Source organism: Manihot esculenta, chromosome 1 (genome assembly GCF_001659605.2).
Source record: "Manihot esculenta cultivar AM560-2 chromosome 1, M.esculenta_v8, whole genome shotgun sequence".
NCBI classification, from domain to species: domain Eukaryota; kingdom Viridiplantae; phylum Streptophyta; class Magnoliopsida; order Malpighiales; family Euphorbiaceae; genus Manihot; species Manihot esculenta.
In genome coordinates, this window is record NC_035161.2 from 41,058,349 (window position 1) to 41,078,414 (window position 20,066).

At 36.2% G+C, this 20,066-nt stretch overlaps 1 protein-coding gene across 4 annotated transcripts; it reads right to left on the reverse strand.

Moving 5' to 3' along the window:
• Positions 1–1,990: 1,990 nt before the first annotated feature.
• Positions 1,991–19,730, reverse strand: LOC110615098 (exocyst complex component SEC10b). 4 transcript variants are annotated; one of them, XR_002487903.2, is made up of 26 exons: positions 19,573–19,729; positions 19,028–19,117; positions 18,661–18,915; positions 18,503–18,577; positions 18,230–18,331; positions 18,099–18,149; positions 17,916–18,021; positions 17,097–17,216; positions 8,747–8,838; positions 8,143–8,311; positions 7,981–8,057; positions 7,767–7,865; positions 7,597–7,687; positions 7,104–7,189; positions 6,858–7,031; positions 6,344–6,397; positions 6,144–6,272; positions 5,921–6,013; positions 5,691–5,837; positions 5,341–5,438; positions 4,953–5,037; positions 4,680–4,738; positions 3,961–4,059; positions 3,793–3,876; positions 3,171–3,376; positions 1,991–2,753 (listed from the first exon to the last, which is right to left on the reverse strand). XR_002487903.2 is itself a non-coding variant. In XM_021756809.2 (25 exons), exons 2-25 carry the CDS (start codon positions 19,115–19,117, stop codon positions 3,298–3,300), a joined length of 2,514 nt encoding a protein of 837 aa, XP_021612501.1. In that variant the 5' UTR covers positions 19,573–19,729; the 3' UTR covers positions 2,872–3,297. The 4 variants fall into 4 exon arrangements, 2 of the variants coding, with proteins under 2 accessions (XP_021612501.1, XP_043805114.1); XM_021756809.2 differs by lacking the exon at positions 1,991–2,753 and having other exon boundaries at positions 2,872–3,376; XM_043949179.1 differs by lacking the exons at positions 1,991–2,753; positions 3,171–3,376; positions 3,793–3,876; positions 3,961–4,059 and adding an exon at positions 4,122–4,584 and having other exon boundaries at positions 19,573–19,730.
• Between the last annotated feature and the right edge of the window lie 336 nt (positions 19,731–20,066).

Here is a 20,066-nt window from a genome sequence, read left to right on the forward strand (position 1 = left end):
ATTGAGATTCTATTTGTTCATAAAATTAATTAATATATAAAGAATATCTTCCATATAAAATGTTTTTTTATAAAAAAATATTTTTAAAAAGTAAAGTATTTTATGTTCTTTGACAATAATTTATTTTTAAAAAATAGAAATCAGTTTTTTAAAAAATGATTTAACTTTCTTTCTATAAATAAATATATTTGGTTGATAAATTTTTTTAAATATTTTAAATATAGAAAATAAAAAAAAAATTTAAAAAAATATTTTATTTATAATAAATAGAGGCTTAACATGAAAAATAATGTAATGCGGAAAAAATTAAAGGTGGCAAAAAGACAGAGCACGTGAACGTCCTTTTTAAACTGGCTTTTAGATAAATTAGATGCACCTAAGCAATAATCAGGAAATTTTTAATAAATCCCTAATAAATCTGATTCACTATAAACTAAAAATATATGAAAATAGATTTTATCAGATTTAATGGTAGACGGGTATCATGATTTTTTATTGCAATATAAATGTTCAGTCTTACCATCTACCGAGAAAAAAAAAAAAAGAAGTGGAAGTAATGGTTCAAGCAGCAGACACCACTAGCTACCTACATAGATGATTACAATATTTTCTCATATCAAACCCTAAGTGACACTTAAATTAACAAATATATATATATATATTTTTTCTTTTGGCCGGCATGTGTGATTTATTTCATATACTGAGGCTGTACTAGTTACTTTTAATTGTCTTTGCATTCCTTCAATTGGAAGATTCCCTAATCTGTTAATGACTAAATGAGTGTGAGAACAAGAAGCCAAATTCATCAAATGAAGATATTTTATCTTTCTCCTTTCTTTAAAAATAATGGCTAACTTAATTAAGATTGCAAATAAATTAAATTGTTTGTCATCTATTCAAAATTTTACTAGAATTTTAAACGAATTAAATTTATTTAATAAAGAAGTTAAGTTTAAATTTTATAATAGCCGGCTGGTCAAAATCCGTAAACTCAACTCATTTTCGAATTTATACATTAGACTCATGAACAGTTTCGTTAAATAGACTAAAAATAATAGTATAAAAGAATTAAACTCAAATCCTATATATATTTTCATGAATTAAATCTGAAATATTTTATATTTCAATTTTACATAATTTAATTATATTATTAAAATTTATAAAAATTTATATCCGCTTATTTTTTAAAAATTTATTAGCTAATTTATATATATATATATATATATATATATATATATATATTTAACTAAAATTATTTAATTTTAAATTTATAATTTTAAATTAAAACTCACTCATCATATATATATAAATAAATTAAACTGTTTATAAATTATTCAAAATTAAACTCGATAAAAACTTAATTTATCTAAATTCATTTACTAAATAAAAAAAATTTAAATTTATTAATATTTCACTCGAATTCGAAATAAATAAAATACGAATTTCACATAAATTTTAAAAAATTAATAAATTAAATTTAAACTTTTCAAAATTTAATCCGCTCTTTCGCTTATCAAAATAATAAAATATTAGAAAGTTGCTGGCTGGTTTAAAATATTGACTTCCATGTATAACGAAGGCTTTAGTTTGGTAGTCAAACATTTACACACAACGATGTTTTTTTGAAACCTAATTTGTATCCACCAAGTTAGGAATTGGGAATTGAGATTCAATGAGACTTTGAAAGATTTTCATGTAAAACCTTTTGAGAATAGATAGGGGTATGGCCGTATGGATGCCATATAATCAATTACCCACAAACACTATGTAGTGGAGAGATTGTGGGGTCTTCAATATCCTACAAGTTCGTGATTTAATTGAGAGAGAGAGAGAGTGAGAGGACCAAGAGGAGTTATCAAATCATGGGTTTGGCACAGGAACATGTCACTAATAGATACCATCGCTATCAAAGAAGATAACACCCCATAAGCTACCCAACATCCCACTAAAATTTCTTCATTCATCATTCTTTTTTTGTTTTTTTTTTATCACTTTCTTTCAGTCCATTTATGTGTGTACCTGGGAGAGAGATGGGCAGCACTTCATATTGGGAGAGAAGTGCCACACTAGTAAAAACGGTGTGCACCCACCAAAAGTAGTGGCAGTGACTGACAAGTATCTCCTTGATCTCCAGCCATACTTTTTATTCCCAATTGTATGATTCATCAACTTTTGGTGAAGGTAAAATCGTACTCGCAATTTCAACCTTCATTTGTGCGGGCTGTATCATCAGTCTATCGCAGCCTTTGGTGTGTCGTGTGTTGAAATCCATAGACAAGACCACAAATATTAAAAATTCTTAGACAAGACTATTAGCAGTACTACATTCGGTGATTGAGATAAACCGTATTATTATTTAAACACAACTTTTTGCATGGAAGCAACTTATAACTTTAAGAATGAAATAAGTATTCTATGACTTGAAAGATTCTCTCACGTTCATGTGTCAACTAGCCCGTAAAGCTTCTTAAATAAAATGAATTCTAATGTAGAAGTAGAGAAATACCAAAAAAAAAAAAAAAAAAAACATACACCAATTTTTTATTAGGACAGACACAGCTGTTTTAAGAAAAAGGGTCCCGCATTAGATTACTGTTGTAACAAAAGATGTTAAACTATTAAACTATTAAAGTCGAGTCCACTTCATAGCAGGGAGAAGATACTACAGATTGGATGCTCTTTCCTTTCAACTATAGTCCCTGGCTCCCTGTATTTCTCCACCAATATTCCAGAGCCAACGAACAATATAAAACCTAGAACGTGATGTCAACTCAAATCAAAGCAAGTGGTGTCAACTATTGCGGGTTTCCCCAAAGGCCATATTCAAAGCAACTTAATTTGGAAATGTATTGAAATCTCACTGCTACCAACTTCAAATTGGACAAGGAAATTATATATACATTATCATCCACCATGAATCGCTCAAACAAACAAAAATCATCCCTAACATACGATTATTCATCCTTAAACAATATCATTTACAAAAAAAATACAGAAGGCAGCGGATTCTTTCTTGGAAGTGTCAAATCAAAACTGCAAACCTAACGACTAAAATAGTCATTAAAGATACAAATCTATCACATTTTGACATCAATAGCTTAAAAAAAATATGCAATAAAAAATGAAGAAGAAATTTGGAAGGGAAAAAAAAAAAAAGAACTATTCTCTACCTGATTTCCTGTCCATAGATGGCTCAATGGCATAGGAAGAGGTCGAGGAAAAGCATAACACCTGATGCTATGATGTAAGAAATCCAAAGCATGAGGTAAGTTACATATGAAGGATGCTATTCCTTTATCAACTAGAACTTGTCCACAAGGAGCCAAGTCTGGAAGCAAGTTTTTCACTCTTGAAGTCCTCCCTAAGTTGAATAAACCTGAATTGGCCGCCAAATCAAAGTCAGGTAGGTCATAAATACACCAATTCACAAGAAAGTCTTTGGTGTGCCAAGGTTAGAAAATGTCCCAAATTACATCTACTGAATGAGGTATGGATTCACAATTATTGCGAAAATGAACAACTCTTTTTTTAATAATTTTCTCCTTAAATAGTTAGCAAAGTTAATAATTCCTGTAACAGCAAGTATTTCATGCACTCTTTGAATGTATTTCTTAAGAAAATTTTCCTGAAGGATTGCAAACAAGTAAGATTGAATTCTAGGAATTTTATTGAGAAAACAGTTTAGAGAACATATGGAAATAAATATACATGTAGCCAAGCTCTACTAAGTTCACGAATATAGCTGTAAGTTGTGTACTGCATAAAATGGACTTAACAACAAAGCGATAATACCTTTGCGCATCTTTACGGATGCTGGGAGTTCCCTCAAACAAAGAGGAGAGGCTTTCAGGAGCCACAATAAAAACATTTGCCGTTCTGGATATAAAATAAATTAGTTGGTGAATGGAGTTGGAAATGAAATGGGGAAAACAAATAGATTTTAATCCTCCTATTACTTACATGCCCAACAATTCAAATTTCTCATCAACAGAGGGAGCATTGAAACTCCGAACAAATTCCCCATACTCAGTTATGTCACGTTTCAGCCGCAGACCTCCACTACAGAGAGGGGAAAAAACCCAGAAGTCAAGCAAAAATGTGACCATTTCGAGGCACCCATAGAATAAAAATTCGAAAGCAATTCAGGCAAAAAATTGAACAAAAGGGGACAGCATCAGTAGGTATAAAGTTGCTGCATGGTTCACTGAAGAATGTGTTATGTGGTAGGAGGAAGAGATCAATAACAGTCGCCAGATTATTGGGAATTACAATGGGGAATCTTCCCCCAGGAAAAATTACATAAACTTCTAAAAGCATCACTTCCAACTGTCCAGAAGCACACTAGTAGTACGCCGAAGATCTCCACCAAAATATAAAATCCCAGGAGTAGGGGAAACCCCAATATTCAGCCACTTTTATGTTAAGGAACAAATCCAAAAGATAAATGCTGTAGTCATTGAATAAATAAGAGAACTACGTGCTGTCTTCAAAATTTTCAACCTTCAACGATAAAATTACTCTCAAATCCAGAATAAACTGAGAGGAACTTTAGCCAAAACTTTCATGTGAAATCGCTGAAACTGACTGCTCTTTACAAAAACAAGAAACAACCAGAGACATAAATGTGAACACAGGTTCACCAAAGTAAAATTTTATGGCACGGCAGAGAGATGAATCACCTGGGATTGAAAGTGAATTTCTGCCAGTGATTAAGCAACCCTTTATGCAAGCGATTTCCCTAAGATAATAAATATGTACATGTTAAATCTTTTAGTATATGTATGAATATTGTCTTCATATTGCTACCATAATAAAATTTACTAAGAAAATTTTATTTGCAGATAAGCAATTATTGATAGCAACACTAAGAGAAAATTAGACGACAGGTAGCCTAGCAATTAGTATAGAAGGGTCAACAAGAGTGAAAAGCCTCAGAAGATAAATTATCATACCAGTTCAGTCAGGAATGCTTGTTTGTTAAGACCTTCTAATGCAGTAAATGCAGCCTCAAGCACACGAGAAAGGTATGCCACAACTCTAGCCAAAAGAAAAATATATAATTACTTTGCACAAATAATAGCTGAAAAGGATATATTTATTTGCTAAAAGGCAATGTTATTTGACATGAAATAAATGAACTGTTTTGGTCGTCCTATTATCTAGAGGTTTAGAGTTGAGCTTTTGTTACTGCAGGGCTGGTAAGCAAATAGACATCGAAGTGATTGAATACTGGATAGCCAACATGGTGAAGTAATTTACCAATCCACCCATTTCTCACACAGTAGGAATCCGCTTCAATAGTTCAAAACATAACTTCATAGTTTATATAGTTAAATGTACCTTGTGCAAGCATTTGTGGGACGATGATCAGGAGCAATTCCATCATCTGGTGATCGATAGTCTGTTGCCTTTTGTTCAGCAGAAAGCAATCTCTCTACCTACACAGGAGTTTCTCAAAAGATAAAATAAAAGTAACAATAACAACAATAACGACAACGATAAATAAAAGTAAATAAACAGGCAAAATGATAACATATATGATCATCATAACACGCAAAACAGGGAAAGGGAAAAAAATTATTGCACTGAATTTGATGCTACAGAAAACAATCATATGATGAATTAAAGAATTGTGATTGTCCACAAGAACCTAGATCATGGAAGTAGAAGACTAGAAGTCTAGATTGAACCTCAGCCATAACAGTTTCAATGCATTGCTGAAGCCCTTTATATGCAGCAGCCTCTGCACTAGACATAGCTGTTGCCATTTCTTCACATGAAGCCGCATGAGCACCATCTACAGGTAGTAAGAGGCGAGATATAGAATTTGCAAAATACTGCAGATAAAAGGGAAATAAATTTAAGTTCCAAAATATGTGGTTTGATAACAACTTAACAACTTTAGTTCAACCCAACATACTTGCTGAACTATAGCCACACTACTGCCACACCGTTGTACAGCAACCATAAAAGATCTGAAACTGCTCTCGCCAGCAGCAGCAGCAGCTTCTGCCTACAAATCAACAATCTCACTGATGTCAACTGTTCTGTGCTGATTATACTTCAGTAATGAAGAAGGCACATAATAGACTTATGGTGCAGATAACTAATAGACAGGGAAGGCCAAATGATCAGGTAATTACAGCAGAAGCAGCCGCAGCAGCCACTCTTCTACTAACACTTGTGCCCAGAACAAACCTTTCCCTCAAAGCTGCAGCTTCAGTCAGGCTGTCTCTAGCCCTTTCAAGACCATCTGTTATGTATTGCCCTACCTGCTTAATGGAAAAAGCTCAGTACCCATCACATGAATTAGCAGATAACTGATATTAGTTAAGCAGCTTACTTGGTCTAGCAAGCAAGTGAACACTGCTTTCACATTGGCTGCAAGGGTAGCAGGCTGTAGAAAAACCCATTTGAAATCAATAGAAAAATAGTAATGTACTTGAAACCTAAGAGAAAAAAATGAAAAGAGAGCACGATCATTTTTAAGTCACTATCGTACTACTAATTAGGCCATCCTTTGGTTCTTTACTTCTTCCTCCCTTTTTCAGAAAATAGTAGAAATTAATAAGTCAGCTTCTATCAGACTCACAACAAAGCTCAACCTAATTTTCCCACAGTCCTTTATATGTTGCATATCTAATTCTTGTAATAAATTCATTTTGCTTTTGGTATTCGATGTGGTTGTTGTTCAAGGCATCTACCACACCACTGAAACACTGAGGGCAGAGTTATTAATTTTGACCTGGGACAAGTGAATGTGCTTCGGGACCTTAGTTACCATACATGAAAAATTGAAAAAAAGAAAAGAAAAAGAAGCTAGGCCACTGCAGATGGTGGAAAAATGAAAACATTACTTGAGATGAAAACAGAGCACATCTTGATATTGCTTCTTCATTCCAATGAACAAATTCTGTCACAACAGTAACAGATATCTGTTGTTGTGAAGAAGCTAAAGAAGCTCCCTTTGATCGCCCAATTGTACCAGTTGACTCAGAAAGCTGCTGGCTCTCAGCACGCAATTCTCCCATCTGCACTATGTCTGTTGCATTAGCAATGTGTATATGGTAAATTTGGTCAACAAGAACGTTATCGTTGCAAACCTTTGCTTGATATAGCTGTCTAAGAGAAGCCTGCTCATGTTCAAGAAATTCATCCTTGTGTGAAGAGAAGAGAGATTCTGTGAGGCCTGTATCAACATTCAATAGTGGAAGTTGCTATTAAAACAAAGTGAAAGAAGGATCAAGCTGCTATTGGAACACCATTCTCAGCAAGGAGTCAAGAACAAAGTTAAGTTAGGCTGCAGTCACACTTATTTAACATCCGGTAATAGTTTATGAAGTCACGGTCAATAATCTCCCAGAAATGCTTAGAACATAGAGGACCTAATCCTCATTGCTACATGAGCAATTAGTGCAACAATAATCAATAATCAACATAAAGAACATATTGTTGCAGGATGGTAGACATGCAAATTCATGTATTTTTACCATAACATAGTGCTAGTGGCAATTATTGTATTTCTCTAAGATTGCTGAGGATCACAATCCTAATTTCCGCAACTTAAACACATAACCAGAAGGGTTAATCCATTACCCTCAACATCCAAGTCACCGCATCCCACAGCTCGTAGGTCTCTAGCAAGTCCCTGAGTCTTTTCATATGCTACCGCTAGCATTCTGAGATACTGAAGCCTCAAGCCAAATGTAAATTAGATCAGGATCTGATAATCATTTGAATAAAATAGGAAGAGAAATTCTACTCACTAACAAAAGTCCGCCTTCTTCCATAGAAGGTAAATTCATAAGAGAAGGTTTGACTAACAGTTTGTCCAAGAGAGCCGTAACTCGCTGCTCCAAAACTCGCTGCACAAAAATAGGAAAGTAGTCAATATTATGAAACTAGTATTATCATATTATGCCATAAGCGTATGTAAACATAAAATACATTACATAATAAAACAACCACATGCCAAAATACCTGCACTAAAATTGACATGACATCATTAGGAGAAGGAAATACTGCCATAATTGTGGCTGCCTCTTTACGGACAGTATCTTCACAACCAAAAGAAAATATGTTTAAAGAAAAACTCCAAAGAATTCCAACCCCTGCAATAGTATGAATAAATATTCTCCTAACCTGTAATTTGTTTGTATAATGAAGAAAGCCCACGAGCAACATCACTAGGACTAGCCTGAGAAACCTGATCACCAAGAACCAATCTGGCGTCTGCATTCATGACTTCCACATCAATAAACATCGGACGTGTTGCCACATAATGTTGCATAGCACTAGTGCCCCTGTTAAACTGCAATGCAAAGGACATGAGCCACACTACATGAAAACAGATAGAACAGGAGCAGATATAAAAAGTCAATCACAACGGAACGTCGACCGGGAAGGTTAAATTTGAGCACTCAACATGTTAAACTGACATGATTAATATATGCAGGGGCTTCAAATCACTCACAATTATTAGTCTAAGTACAAACAATTTAACTAAGTGACAAATACACAGGTTTCAAATCACTTATACAGGGGCTTAAATCACTTATAGCTATTAGTCTAAATATAAATTAAGAAAATGAGCGACCAATGAGTCATCTTTCACATGAATATTTCAAAAATGGAAAAATAAAAAAGAATAATTACGGCAGGGAAAGATGAGAAAAGATCACGCAGCCACAGTTCAGAGTTAATATCTGAAGAATTATATTTAATCACATAAGAAAAAAAAGGTCACCTGAGATAAAATTTTGGCACATTCTGCCATGGTGGACAACTCTCTTCTCTGTGATGCCGCATCAAATCGAGCCAATAATCTGTTCTCCAGTTCTACGTAAAAAGCACCAATGTCAGAGGAAAAAGAAATTTAGAAAGGAAAGAAGCAAACTACCAATCAGAGGATGCATTTTCAGTTGTCAGATCCAACAAACTTATTCCTCTTTTTGGCAAGCTGAAGGCCAGATGCTAACAAATTACTACCATGATTTTAAGTAATGACCGTAATAATGCATAAAAAATAGGACCCAAGATCATAACACGTGTACAGGTGAATCGGAAACTTTTCCATCTGGTCGGATCGGACAATAAAATGCCTGAACTATTGAGTACAAAGAATCAAACTAGTAACTCTCCCGAGTTTACCAAAGCCTGGAACAAACAGACTGACCTCCTCAAAAGCCCGTACTACAACAAGGCTTTGAATGCCAACGTGACCGATTTCAGTAACCAGAAGGAGCTCGGATGAACCCGGCACGACATTATGAAGCCAAGTAAAGATGCCGACCTCCTATAAGCTGGTTGCCTCCTTGGCATGAGGCACCTACACAAAAGCATCCCTACCCTATCAGAAGAGTGTCATTACCAGAGGTATCAACTTTATTCAAAGGTATTTATACGTCGAACTAACCCTAAAAAAGAATCTCTCCTTCTCTGAAAAAAGACCTATCTCTCTCTCCGTCACACAGAGAGAACCTGAAATCACTATTCTCTTCTCTTCTCTGTTTTACTTTCCTTAACTCCACTAAGTTCCCAGATTTGACTTAATAGTCGGAGGATCTCCACCGAAAACTCTCAAGGTGGACCCCTGACCGTCTTCATCTTATAGAACCCCTTCCTCAAAGTTAAGCATGGAGAGACCCAATGGACCGATTACATATCGATGATCAACCCAGCGAATCAGACATCTGCCTAAGTGTCCCAATTTGGACGCCCTGCCGGATCTCAGCCAAGTTGACGCGGTCTGTAAGAATTGTTATAGGTTATAAGAAGTAAATATGTTAATATAGGAAGTAAATATTGATAGATGGGTTAGTTACTTAATTTTAGGGATTGTATAATCATAGGCTTGATTTTCCTTCCTATTTAGATAATGTCCCTCATGTATAAATAGGTTGTAATCTTTATTGTGATATAACAATAAATATTATCTTTCTACATGGTATCAGAGCCTTTCTCGTAGAGATATATTTTTTTTCTCTCTTGTCAAGCTTTAAATTTTTTTTTTTGAGACTTAGGGCTCTGTTCATTTGGGTTACCCATAAAGTGTAACATTTGGATCTCACCATCGCTGGAGTTGCCACACCGTCCCCTTATCAGATCTGAGGTTTGTTTGCCATTCAGGTGTTGGGTGGAGGTGTTTTTTTTTTGCGGTACTGTTCATCAGTACTATTCACGGGTACTGTTTATCGATACTGTTGAATAAGAATCAGCGCACACAAATGGCGCATATGGCAGTTGAAGCTCCTTCAGATCAGGGAATTTTAATATCTACAAATGAGTATGCACAATTCATCCAATACCAGGCATCTCTGAAATCCTCTAATTCCTCCTCTATCACTGCAATTGCCGAGTCAGGTAACTCTATTGCATGTCTTGTATCTTCATCCTCCAAATGGGTTATTGATTTTGGTGCTACCGACCATATGTCAGGTAATTCTACCCTTTTGTCCAATCTCGAGTCTCATGCATCGCCTTCTTATATTACTCTTGTTGATGGTACTAAATCTTTTGTCATGGGTTCTGGTCATGTCAACTTAACTCCTTCTCTTTCTGTATCCTCTGTGTTATATCTCCCTAAGTTCGCATTTAATTTGCTTTTTGTTAGTAAACTCACTCGTGCATTGAATTGTTGTGTCTCATTCTTTCCTGATCACTGTATTTTTCAGAATCTTTCGACGAAGCAGATTATTGGTAGAGGGCGTGAGTCAGAGGGTCTCTACGTCTTGGATCAGCAACTACCTAGATCTCTTGCATATTCCACGCGTTTAAGACCTTTTGATGTTCATTGTCGTTTGGGGCATCCTTCTCTCTCGGCTTTGAAGAGGTTATATCCACAGTTTCATTATTTGTCTGTTTTAGATTGTGAGTCTTGTCAATTTGCCAAATATCATCGTTTACCTTCAGTGTCTCGAGTCAATAAACGGGCTTCGTCCCCCTTTGAGTTAGTACATTCAGATGTTTGGGGTCCTTGTCCTACTGTGTCTAAATCTGGCTTTAAGTACTTTGTTACTTTTGTTGATGACTTTTCTCGTACTACTTGGTTATTTTTAATGAAGAGTCATTTAAAATTATTTTCTATCTTTTGTGCGTTTCATGCTAAAATCCAAACCCAATTCAATATTCCCATTCGTATGTTGCAAAGTGATAATGCTAAAGAGTATCTCTCTGGAGAATTTCAATCTTATTTATTACAAAAAGGGATTCTTCATCAGTCCTCTTGTGTTGACACTCTTTCACAAAATGCAGTTGCCGACAGAAAAAATCGACATCTTCTTAAAGTAGCCAGAGCCCTCTTATTCGAAATGAAAGTACCTAAATGTTTTTGGGCTGATGCTGTATCTACGGCTTATTTTTTTATCAATCACATGCCTTCCTCCATCCTTCATGGTGATATTCCTTATAATATTTTGTTTCCCACTAAATCTTTATTTCCTATTGAGCCACGTATCTTTGGGTGTACTTGTTTTGTTCGTGATGTTCGTCCACAGGTTACTAAATTGGATCCCAAATCACTCAAATGTGTCTTCCTTGGCTACTCTCGACGTCAAAAAGGGTATCATTGTTTTTCTTCTTATTTGAATCGGTATCTTGTGTCTACGGATGTAACATTTTTTGAGTCCACTCCGTTTTTTCCACCATGTTATACACTGTTCGCTCTCTGTCTCCTCAGACTACTACACTTTTCGCTCATGTGCCAAGTCGCCCTCCCATCTTTCATGTGTATTCCAAACGCTTAGAGGACTCTGACGCCGCTCCACTACCCGCTTCTTCGTTGACAGATCCTGCTCCCACTGATCCTTCACTGTCTGATTTGGATTTGCCCATTGCTCTTCGCGAGGGTAAACGTACTTGCACTTATCCTATTTCAACTTGTGTCTCTTATGATCAATTATCCTCTTCTTCTCGTTGTTTTGCCACTGCTTTAGATTCTATTTCAGTTCCCAAAATTGTTATTGAGGCTTTGTCCCATCCTGGTTGGCGTGCTGCAATGGAAGAGGAAATGATGGCTCTTAACACTAATGGTACTTGGGAATTGATATCCTTGCCCCCAGGAAAGCGGGCTATTGGGTGCAAATGGGTGTTTGCCGTGAAAGTAAATCCTGATAGATCTGTTGCTCGCCTCAAGGCCCGTTTAGTGGCCAAAGGTTATGCACAAACTTGTGGAGTTGACTATTCTGATACATTTTCCCCAGTTGCCAAGCCCACATCTGTTCGATTGTTTATTTCCTTGGCAGCTACACATGATTGGCCTTTGCATCAACTGGATATTAAAAATGCTTTTCTTCATGGTGATCTTCAGGAGGAGGTTTATATTGAGCAACCACCTGGTTTTGTTGCTCAGGGGAAGTCAGGCAAGGTTTGTAGACTTCGAAAATCCCTTTATGGCTTGAAACAAAGTCCTCGGGCATGGTTTGGCAAGTTTAGTGAGGTGGTCCAACAGTTTGGAATGAAGATGAGTAAGTGCGATCACTCAGTGTTTTATAAAAATTTTGATAGTGGAGTAATTCTGCTTGTAGTATATGTGGATGATATCGTTATCACAGGAAGTGACATTGCTGCCATCACATCCCTAAAAGAATTTCTTAAAACACAATTTCATACAAAGGATTTGGGTTCATTGAAATATTTCTTGGGAATCGACGTTATGCGGTGTAAGAAAGGCATTTTCTTGTCTTAAAGAAAATATGTTCTTGATTTGTTAGCAGAAACAGGAAAATTGGGTGCTAAGCCTTGTAGTGCTCCAATGACCCCTAACCTTCAACTTACCACAGAAGACAGTGAGCCATTTGCAGATCCTGAAAGGTATAGAAGATTAGTTGGCAAGCTGAATTATTTGACGGTGACTCGTCCTGATATTGCATATTCAGCGAGAGTGGTAAGTCAGTTTATGTCCTCTCCTACTGTTGCCCAGTGGGATGCTTTGGGACAGATTCTTTATTACCTTAAAGGGGCCCCAGGGTGAGGGCTATTCTATGGTAACCATGGACACTCAAATATTGAATGCTTTTCTGATACTGATTGGGCAAGCTCGAAGGTAGATAGGAGGTCAACTACTTGGTATTGTGTCTTTGTGGGAGGTAACTTGGTCTCATGGAAAAGTAAGAAGCAAAATGTGGTCTCCCGTTCTAGTGCTGAATCTGAATATCGAGCCATGGCACAAGCTGTTTGTGAAGTCTTATGGGTACGTCAACTATTAGAAGAAGTTGGATTCACAAATTCGGTGCCTGCTAAGTTGTGGTGTGATAATCAAGCAACTATCCACATTGCCTCTAATCCAGTATTTCACGAGAAGACTAAACACATCGAGATTGATTGTCATTTTGTTCGTGAAAAGGTCCAACAAAAGATAATATCAACAGGACATATCCGAACTGGAGAACAATTAGGAGATATCTTCACTAAAGCTCTAAATGGAACTCGAGTTGATTATATGTAACAAGTTGGGAATGATTAACATTTATACTCCAACTTGAGGGGGGAGTGTTATAGGTTATAGGAAGTAAATATGTTAATATAGGAAGTAAATATTGATAGATAGGTTAGTTACTTAATCTTAGGGATTGTATAATCATAGGCTTGATTTTCCTTCCTGTTTAGATACTGTCTCTCATGTATAAATAGGTTGTAATCTTTATTGTGATATAACAACAAATATTATCTTTCTACAAGAACGAAGGAGATTGTTTTGTCACTAGAGTTTCCAAACAAAACCCGTTGAAATCCACATGGCAAATCAAGAAAAGCTAATAGCTAAACAACAAAAAAGGACCAAAGGGAAAAGAGACGGTGAAAGACCTAAGAATTGCAAACGACATCTAAAAACCACACGATTGAAGTCCGAAAAAGGCTGATGCCGATGTGAGAAGGGAATGCGACACAAGGGCAATTTGCCAGGCGTGAAAGAGACGTGATATGCATGAGTTAACCAAACTACACAATTATCTCTTTAATTCAAAGTATTTTTATCATCATAACTAGCTTCAAACAGTAGTCCTTATGAATATATGCTTAGGCATGATAATATTTTAGAAACAGCTTAAAAAGCTTCCATCGGTGATTAATATTGGTATGAATTCCTTAAAAAGAGTATTATTTGCTTAAGCATGCTGCTATGAGAATTAAAAGTTGTAAACTGATTTATGTATGAGAATAATTATTTATTAGATTCTTTGGAATCATATGAGATGATATAGTTGAACAAAATTAATATTTTTCATTCAGTTGAAATATGAAACTAAATATCTTGCTAGAAACCCAGCCATAAAACCAAAAGACCTCAATGAGATAGGTGACCGGTTTTGAAATTGGTTGAGCAGATGAAGACCTCAATGAAGTAGGTAACCGGTCTTGGAAATAAGACCGCCGGTACCACAAAACCGATTGAGAAAATGAAGACTCAATGAGGTAGGTGACCGGTTTCAAAAATAGACCGTCGGCACCATAAAACCGGTTGAGGAGATGAAAACCTCAAAAAGATAGGCGACTGGTCTCGAAAATAAGACCGTCGACACCACAAAACCGGTTGAGGAGATGAAAACCTTAATGAGGTAGATGACCGATACCACAAAACCGATTGAGAAGATGAAGGCCTCAATAAGATAGGCGACCGGTCTAAGAAATAAGACCAACCGGTTGAAGAGACAAAGACCCCAATGAGATAGACGATCAGTCTCGGAAAAAAGACCATCGGCATCAAAAACTGATTGAGGAGCTGGCACTACAAAACCGGTTGAGGAGATGAAAACCTCAATGAGATAGGTGACGGTTCTCGAAAATAAGATCATCGGCACCACAAAATCGGTTGAGAATATGAAAATCTCAATGAGGTAGGTAACTGGTCTCGAAAATCAGACAGTCAGAACCACAAAACCGGTTGAAAAGATGAAGACCTCAATAAGGTAGGCAACCGGTCTTGAAAATAAGACTGCTGGCACTACAAAACCGGTTGAGGAGATGAAAACCTCAATGAGATAGGTGACGGTTCTTGAAAATAAGATCGTCGGACCACAAAATCGGTCGAGAATATGAAAATCTCAATGAGGTAGGTAACCGGTCTCGAAAATCAGACAGTCAGAACCACAAAACCGGTTGAAAAGATGAAGGCCTCAATGAGGTAGGCGACCGGTCTCAAAAATAAGACCGCCGACACCACAAAACCGGTTGAGGAGATGAAGATCTCAATGATGTAGGTGATCGGTCTCATAAATAAGACCGCCGATACCACAAAACCGATTAAGAAGATGAGGATCTCAATAAAGTAGGTGATCGGTCTCGAAAATAAGACTGCTGACACCACAAAACCAGTTGAGAAAATAAAAATCTCAATGAGATAGGTAACCGGTCTCGAAAATAAGATTATCGGCACAACAAAACCGGTCTCAATGAATTTCCCTTCAAAATTCATAAGTGTCAACCAAACGAACAGATGACGTCGAGTTAGCAGGATGGGTTCCCTTCTCCGACGATCAAAAATAACCATCGGAGAAGCAAAAGGGCAACTGATAACGTATAAAAAATTGGACCCCCAAGATCGTGACACGTATACACGTGAATCGAAAGTCTTTCTATCTAGTTGGATCGGACAGTAAGAAACCCGACCTATTGAGTACAAAGAATCAGACCAACAATACTCCTGAATTTACCAAAATCGAAACGGAAAGATCGAACTCCTCAAAAGCCCGTACTACAATAAGACTTTGAACGCCGACGTGGCCAACCTCAGTAACCAGAATGAGCTCATTTCTATGTAGGTCGGATGAGCCCGACACAACCTAATGAAGCCGAAGTAAAAATACCGACCTCCTATGAGTTGGTCACCTCCTTGGTACAGCACAGGGATCATAAGTGCGCATGTAGAGGATACGAACCGGCCAGCTTCACATTTACTATCCTATAACCCATCATTAATGTATTGCCTAATACACATGCACAGAACTAAAGGCATCAACTTTATTCAAAGGTATTTATATGCCGAACTCACCCTAAAAAGGAATCTCTCCTCTGAAAAAGGTCTATCTCTCTCTCTGTCACACAGAGAGAACCCGAAATCGCTATCCTCTTCTCTTATCTGTTTTACTTCCCTTAACTCCACTAAGTTCTCAGATCTACTTGAGCGTCGAAGGGTCTCCACCGAGAACTCCCTGGTGGACCCCTGACCGTCTTTTTCATCTTATAGGACCCCTTCCTCAAAGCCAAGCATAGAGAGAACCAACGGACCGATCACAAATTGATTATCAACCCAGCAAATCAAACATCTGCCTAGATGTCCTCATTTGGACACCCCGTCGGATCTCAGCATTATCATACTGTTATTTATAGGTTTATGGGGATACCATTACTGACACCTTCTTTAAATAATAGCAGTAAAAGAATTGTAATCCACAACAGCCTTTAGCCAGATAGGGATTCTTATTACTTTGTGGTGCAGAGAGCCAGAGATTTATTTTGCTTACAGTTTCTACACTTCTCCATTTGTTTCTCTCAAATTTCACATCTTCATAAATCTTCATTACTAAAGCTTACATCATCAAATAGTGCATGTTTATTTGAAGTAAAGGAGAGCAAATAATCTAGATTTCTACATCCATATTCTCCCAATCCATCCAAGATCAATTTTGCAATGAGCCACACTCCATTGCCAATTCAGGATCCTACTTATATTAGTTTTAAATTGATTATTGCTAACAAATGGCTAAGAATGATGGATATACTGTCTTTATTTGAAAATATCTGTACTTAACATTAAATAATGTATCTTAGTGTTAATTATATCTTTAACTATCAATTCATTTCCTGAACTTGCAGATGTTTTAACAAAATTTGCATAGTGATAGACCGTAAAAATTGAGTTACGACCGGTACATGGCTGTTTCCATTACCTATGTACCAGGCCGGAATTTAAATCCATGAGTAATATGAAGATAGTTTAAACCTTCTATACCATAAGGATTTACTATATGCTAGGGTGGTTATTACTAGGCTAATAATTGGGCTACTAAATATATGAGATCAGAGCAATGCCATAATAGCTTTCATAGCCAATCCATTGGTGTTATGATGATAAAAGAATAGCACAGAAGTTACTATACCATTGCAGTAATCCTGAAGATTAGCAACTGCAACTTCTAACCCTCTGCTAGCAGTTGCATTTCCCATAACTGATGGTACAGATATGCCTTGTCTTCCCATATCTTCCTCAGCAAAGGAACCTAAAATCCACAAAAGGGCTCAATAATTTAACCGACAATGAAAATCATGCTAATAATAAAGCAGAAACTAAATTACACATTCTAGAAACAAACTCAATATAATATAACAATGCAAAAACTTCTCTTGCATCTATTACGAGCCAAAAAGAAGGGTCAAATTGAGTTTGAACTGGATTCACAACAAGTTAAATATTTAGCTGTAGATTCCTTACCGCATCAGAATGGATGTCCTAAATTGCTGGTGTGCTAAGGACAGTACACGCATCCAACAAACACATCCATAAATGAATAATTTTGATGAACATAAAAATTAAAATTCCAGAATCACATACATGTTTTGGCACTTTAGCAAGTAGGATAAGGAAAAAAAACATTTAATTTGCCTTGATACATTTGCCTTTAGATTTTTGGCTATAGGGAAAAGAAAGATAGTGGAGTGAAAAAAAGGGATCATGAAACTGAATTTTCCATGAATCAAGGGAAAAGGATATTGAATATGCAGGTGCTAGCTTATAAAAGATAAAGCTCTTTTGAAATGGATCTAAATGACTCGGTCAATATAAAAAGGAATGAACACAAGACTGATGCATAAAAACAATGAGCTTAGCAATAATCATGCTGCTCATGCACATGGTTAAGATGTTGAACCAGTAGCATCTTGCAATTTCAGAGCTTTAAGGAAAAGTACAGTCATCTTACGTAATTTCTGTGCAATTGAAGCAGCCTCAGAAACGCGGCTGTCATCTGAAAACAAAGGCGAAAGTTCCATTAAATCGCCTGGGCTGCCATTAAACTCCATCAAGTACTGCAGGAATTGAATTAACAAGGTGTTAGACCATCCCAAGCCAAGCCAAGCATATAAAATAAACTGACTGAGAGTACCTTGATGAGTTCTATTGTTTGGCTGGCAGTTTCCCTCTGAGCATCTGCACTCTGACAAGCAAAAAAACTAGTGATAAACTATAGAACCGGAAGCCAAAGCAAAGAATAATCAATCCTTTCAGAGACTTTACTTGCAAATGATCTCCTATTTTAGCAGCAGTCTGTCCAACGCTTGAAATACGTGAGTCCAACCTTGCAAAGCTACCAAATAATCCATCTACACCTTTTTCCAGCTGAGAGATAAAAGTACAATATTAGACTCAGAATTAAAGCTTCTTACAAATGCAAGGGGCAAATGGGAAAATTATTTCAATTTTTCAGGGAATGAATTTTCCCTTTTTGCATACGATTACTTCAATTCAGAATCCAAAATGATCAGAAATCATGCATAACTATTTACAAACCTCAGCAAGTGTCTTGCGGTGCTTAGAATCTTGGCCGGAAACATCTTTCTTCAGATTGGAGAGCTTCCCATCAATCTAGAAACCAACAATAAAACCTCATCACAAATTCCAATGACCTTCACCCTGTATATTCCATAGCGACACTTTAAAACCTCTACCTGCTTCCGAAGATCAATCAACTCTCGGCAAGAGTCTCTAAACAGAGACAAGAGAGCATCTACTTCTGGAAACAAAGGGGACAGCCCTTGTAAAAGTTTCGCTGCATCAGTGGGGGCTCTTAAATGCCCATTAGCTAAGGCATCACTCCCTCCAATATTTCCATGCCCTTCCGCTGAATCTGATTCTTCTTCTTGAAAAGATGGAAGTAATTCATTTACCAAGTTCCCAAATAATCCATCAAATGAAAATTCACCCTGCAAGAAAAATTCAGATATCTTAGTTCATTGTGCAAAACAAAAAAGCTTAATCTGATAGTGTAACTTTCTATTATAAAAATACAAATTGCAAATTCTTCTGGTCTCTTACCTTAAATTTATCTATATCCAGAATCAGCGGAAGGGAACCAGTTGAAGGAGTTTTCGAATTTCTACTATCACTCTTGCTACTCTCTTTCATCTAGTTCACATGATAAATATTAATACGTTATTACAATAAATCTTACAAAATAATTATCTGAGCACGAATTGTTGACCAGATCGTGAGTCACATTCTTAATAGTAAACAATTAAAATAAAAAAGTGAAAAATATAAAAATAAGCACATAGGTTCATGCACTATTCGTCTAAAGGAAGTCACGACGCTAAGATGATAATTCTTGTCTCAGGAAAAAACATACAGCAGAAAATTTAATTTCCTTCAGTTTTCCAGCAACCAAACAAGAAAGTACAATTGAGCCAAAATCAATCAAAACTATCTTAAATTACTCGATAACAAATCCATAAACACAGTCACCTACATAACCCATTGCAAAATAAAAACAAATCTGCGAATTGAAATGAAAGAAGCAAACATATGTGGATTTAGATCACCCAGCTACAATGAAAGAGGATTAAGGAGGTGAAAAATGGAACCTCTTCGGTGTTCGACGAGCAAGAGAATACTGGAGACAACAGCCAGGGAGTTTGCCAATTTCTTCCAGGCTTTGGCTGGGTAGATCGAGCTAGGTAAGAGAGAGAAACAGACTGTTGTTCGCCGAAAACTACAATGAAAGCAAAATAGAGTTACGATTTTGTCCTCTTGACTCCCCGATATGCAAACCGCGTTAGATGGGTAATTTTGGAATTCGAAATGTCCACCAAAATAGGCTCCAGTTCCACATTGTTTCATTCTGGCAAAAAAGGCCATTAATTAAAAATATTAAATAAAACAATCCCTTTTATATTATGAAATTAATAAATTAGACTAATTTAGCTCAATTTTGAATATTTGTTTCACACATTTATTTAAAGATTAATTAAAAATTTTAACGTCCTATTAATTGATCCAAATTTATAAAAAGTTATAATTTAATAATTACTTTACTTCTAATTTATCTATTATTCTCACAATTTTTTATACTTTAAAT